The sequence below is a fragment of the Camelina sativa genome, chromosome 10 (assembly GCF_000633955.1).
Source record: "Camelina sativa cultivar DH55 chromosome 10, Cs, whole genome shotgun sequence".
Lineage (NCBI taxonomy): Eukaryota > Viridiplantae > Streptophyta > Magnoliopsida > Brassicales > Brassicaceae > Camelina > Camelina sativa.
Genome location: NC_025694.1, coordinates 25,231,324 through 25,234,105, shown reverse-complemented (window position 1 = coordinate 25,234,105; position 2,782 = coordinate 25,231,324). Strand labels below are relative to the sequence as shown.

Sequence of the window (2,782 nt, the reverse complement as noted above, 5' to 3'; positions counted from 1 at the left end):
AATACTACAACATAGTAAAATTAAAAATATTCCGTTAGTCATGAAAATGTAATGACTAACTGAATAAGCAATTTCATATTCCTCAGCTCTAAATGATGTAACGTTCACTTTTTCCACCAAAATTCTTCAAAACTAATGTTACTATACATGAGTTTTTTTACAAAAAAAAAAAAAAAAAAATGACTAAAAGGGAGAAATCCTAGTAATAAACATCTCGTCGTTTTCAAATATCGTAATAAACACCACGCCGTTTCACTTGTTATCAGGAAAGAAAGGAAGACAGATGAAAGAACCCTGCACTTGCTTACTTTATATAAACCGCTTTCATCCCTTTTACTTTTCCCAAGGCAAAAAAAAAAACAAAAAAAACAACAAACACACTTTCGCAAATTCATTCATCGATTCAAATTCAAAACCTCTCATCTCTCTCTCTCTCTCTCTCTCTCTCTCTCTCTCTCTCTGGTTCGAATAGCTCACCGTCGCATCGGCATCGCAGATCTGTACTTGTCGGAGTTGATTTTCCCGTCGGAGGTATCAGATCTCGTCGATCTTCCCTAGTTGCTACTGTATTTTGGGTTTCTCATCTCTTTGATATTGGGAAACCGAGGAGTAGAGAACGATGGAGAATCTGATCTCTCTGGTTAACAAGATACAGAGGGCTTGCACGGCTCTCGGAGACCATGGAGACTCCAGCGCCCTACCTACTCTCTGGGAGTCCTTGCCTGCGATTGCCGTCGTTGGTGGTCAGGTTTGCATCTCGATCTCCCTCCCCCTTCCTTGCGTTATATGCTTGAAGATCTATATGTTGAGTTGGGGAATTCGAGTTAAAACTTCGTTATTTTTGCCTGTCAACACTCGGATCGTGAGGGATTAGAGTTGAATAGCTTTGCGAGCAATTGGTGTTGAGGAATGTGGACTTGGCTTTGACTTCGATATTCTCAGTCACTAGTTGGTCTTAAATCATTTAAGCTACGATTGTTGTGGAGAGGGGTTTCTATACGATTGCGTTGATTTGTTTTGTTTTATAATAATTTTAGCAAGTGTACTTTGATAAACCTATCACCTATGCGGCCTTAAGTTTCTGTTGTTGTTTCCACAGAGCTCAGGGAAGTCTTCAGTCCTGGAGAGCATCGTGGGAAAGGACTTTTTACCCCGTGGATCTGGTAATCACGCCGTTAACACCTCTTCCATAGTTATAAATTGAAATTGCTTATTCCGTTAGTCATGAAAATGTGCATTTGCGGGAACTGTTTGTAGGTATTGTTACTCGAAGGCCCCTTGTCTTACAGTTGCAAAAGATTGATGATGGAACCCGGGAGTATGCAGAGTTTCTTCACCTCCCGAGGAAAAGATTTACTGATTTTGGTGGGTTCCGGTTGTCTCATTTGCGTTTCAACTCTCACCTTCTCCTCTATTGCATGTTTCATTGATTATTTCTTACTCTAATCACCTCTCTAGCTGCTGTGAGGAAGGAGATCCAAGATGAGACTGACAGAGAGACTGGACGCAGCAAGTCTATTTCTAGTGTTCCCATTCAGCTTAGCATATACTCTCCCAATGGTTAGGACCACTCAAAATCTCTTCCCAATTGTATTTGCTTTTAATTTTCATGACATTTCATCCTATAATTTTTTTATCCTCTTTGCTATGTTTGCAGTTGTCAACTTGACACTGATAGATCTTCCAGGGCTTACAAAAGTTGCTGTTGGTAAGTTACATTAAATGTTATCCGTGCTTTAACAGAAGTTTAGGTCTTTTCTCTATCGCTGGAGCATGGGGCAATAAACTTTATTCTTAACCATACATAGCTTAGCATGACACACAAATTTCTTTTGGTTGATGTAGACGGACAATCTGAAAGTATAGTGAAGGACATTGAAAACATGGTTAGGGACTACATTGAAAAGGTAACTGGAAATCCTTACTTCTAGACCCTTTAATGTTTTACCGACAGCTATCACCAGTTTAAATTAGGTTTGGTAATATATAAGTACCCGATATTGTTTTTGTTTCCGTATAGCAAATGAGTTGACGATATTCTGTTTTTTGTTTAATCAAATTTCCTTACAGCCCAACTGCATCATTTTGGCTATTTCACCTGCAAACCAAGATCTTGCTACCTCAGATGCAATTAAAATTTCCCGTGAGGTTGATCCATCGGGTGAGCATTTTACAAACCACTTAGTTTTCCACAAAAGAGACCCAACACATTATGCTGCCACCCGATGTCTCTTATACTCTTTGTGATCTTTACAGGGGAGAGAACATTTGGTGTCTTGACAAAGATTGATCTTATGGACAAGGGGACTGATGCAGTGGAAGTAAGTTGAATCCCGGTTTATTAAATAGTTGTACTGTAGCTGAAATTACTGTGAATACAATGCGTTGGAAATGCAGAATGATATATTTTTGTAATTAGTCTATGATATGATGTTGGAGTTACCACATACTAATTAGTATCATAATACATATGTTTCCTCATTAATGTTTAATGTGTGCCCTGTTACTTAATGATTTTTTTGCTCAGATTCTGGAAGGGAGATCTTTTAAACTTAAGTATCCATGGGTTGGTGTGGTCAACCGTTCCCAAGCAGATATTAACAAGAATGTCGACATGATTGCCGCTCGAAAAAGAGAAAGGGAATACTTTTCCAATACTACTGAGTATAGGCACCTTGCTCATAAAATGGGTTCCGAGCATTTGGCAAAGATGCTCTCCAAGGTAAATGCTTTCACGAGGATAGGTTTAGATCTCTTCACCATGGTCTTTATAATAAGTAAG

At 38.8% G+C, this 2,782-nt stretch overlaps 1 protein-coding gene across 1 annotated transcript in view; it reads left to right on the top strand.

Moving 5' to 3' along the window:
• Nucleotides 333-2,782, top strand: part of LOC104719881 (dynamin-related protein 1A) — a 6,377-nt gene continuing 3,927 nt past the window's right edge. Inside the window, exons 1-9 of the mRNA XM_010437868.2 lie at nt 333-748; nt 1,100-1,163; nt 1,258-1,365; nt 1,459-1,560; nt 1,658-1,708; nt 1,846-1,907; nt 2,071-2,161; nt 2,257-2,321; nt 2,528-2,722. Coding sequence (XP_010436170.1) covers nt 620-748; nt 1,100-1,163; nt 1,258-1,365; nt 1,459-1,560; nt 1,658-1,708; nt 1,846-1,907; nt 2,071-2,161; nt 2,257-2,321; nt 2,528-2,722 — 867 coding nt within the window. The 5' untranslated portion in view covers nt 333-619. The remainder of the gene's footprint in view (nt 749-1,099; nt 1,164-1,257; nt 1,366-1,458; nt 1,561-1,657; nt 1,709-1,845; nt 1,908-2,070; nt 2,162-2,256; nt 2,322-2,527; nt 2,723-2,782) is intronic.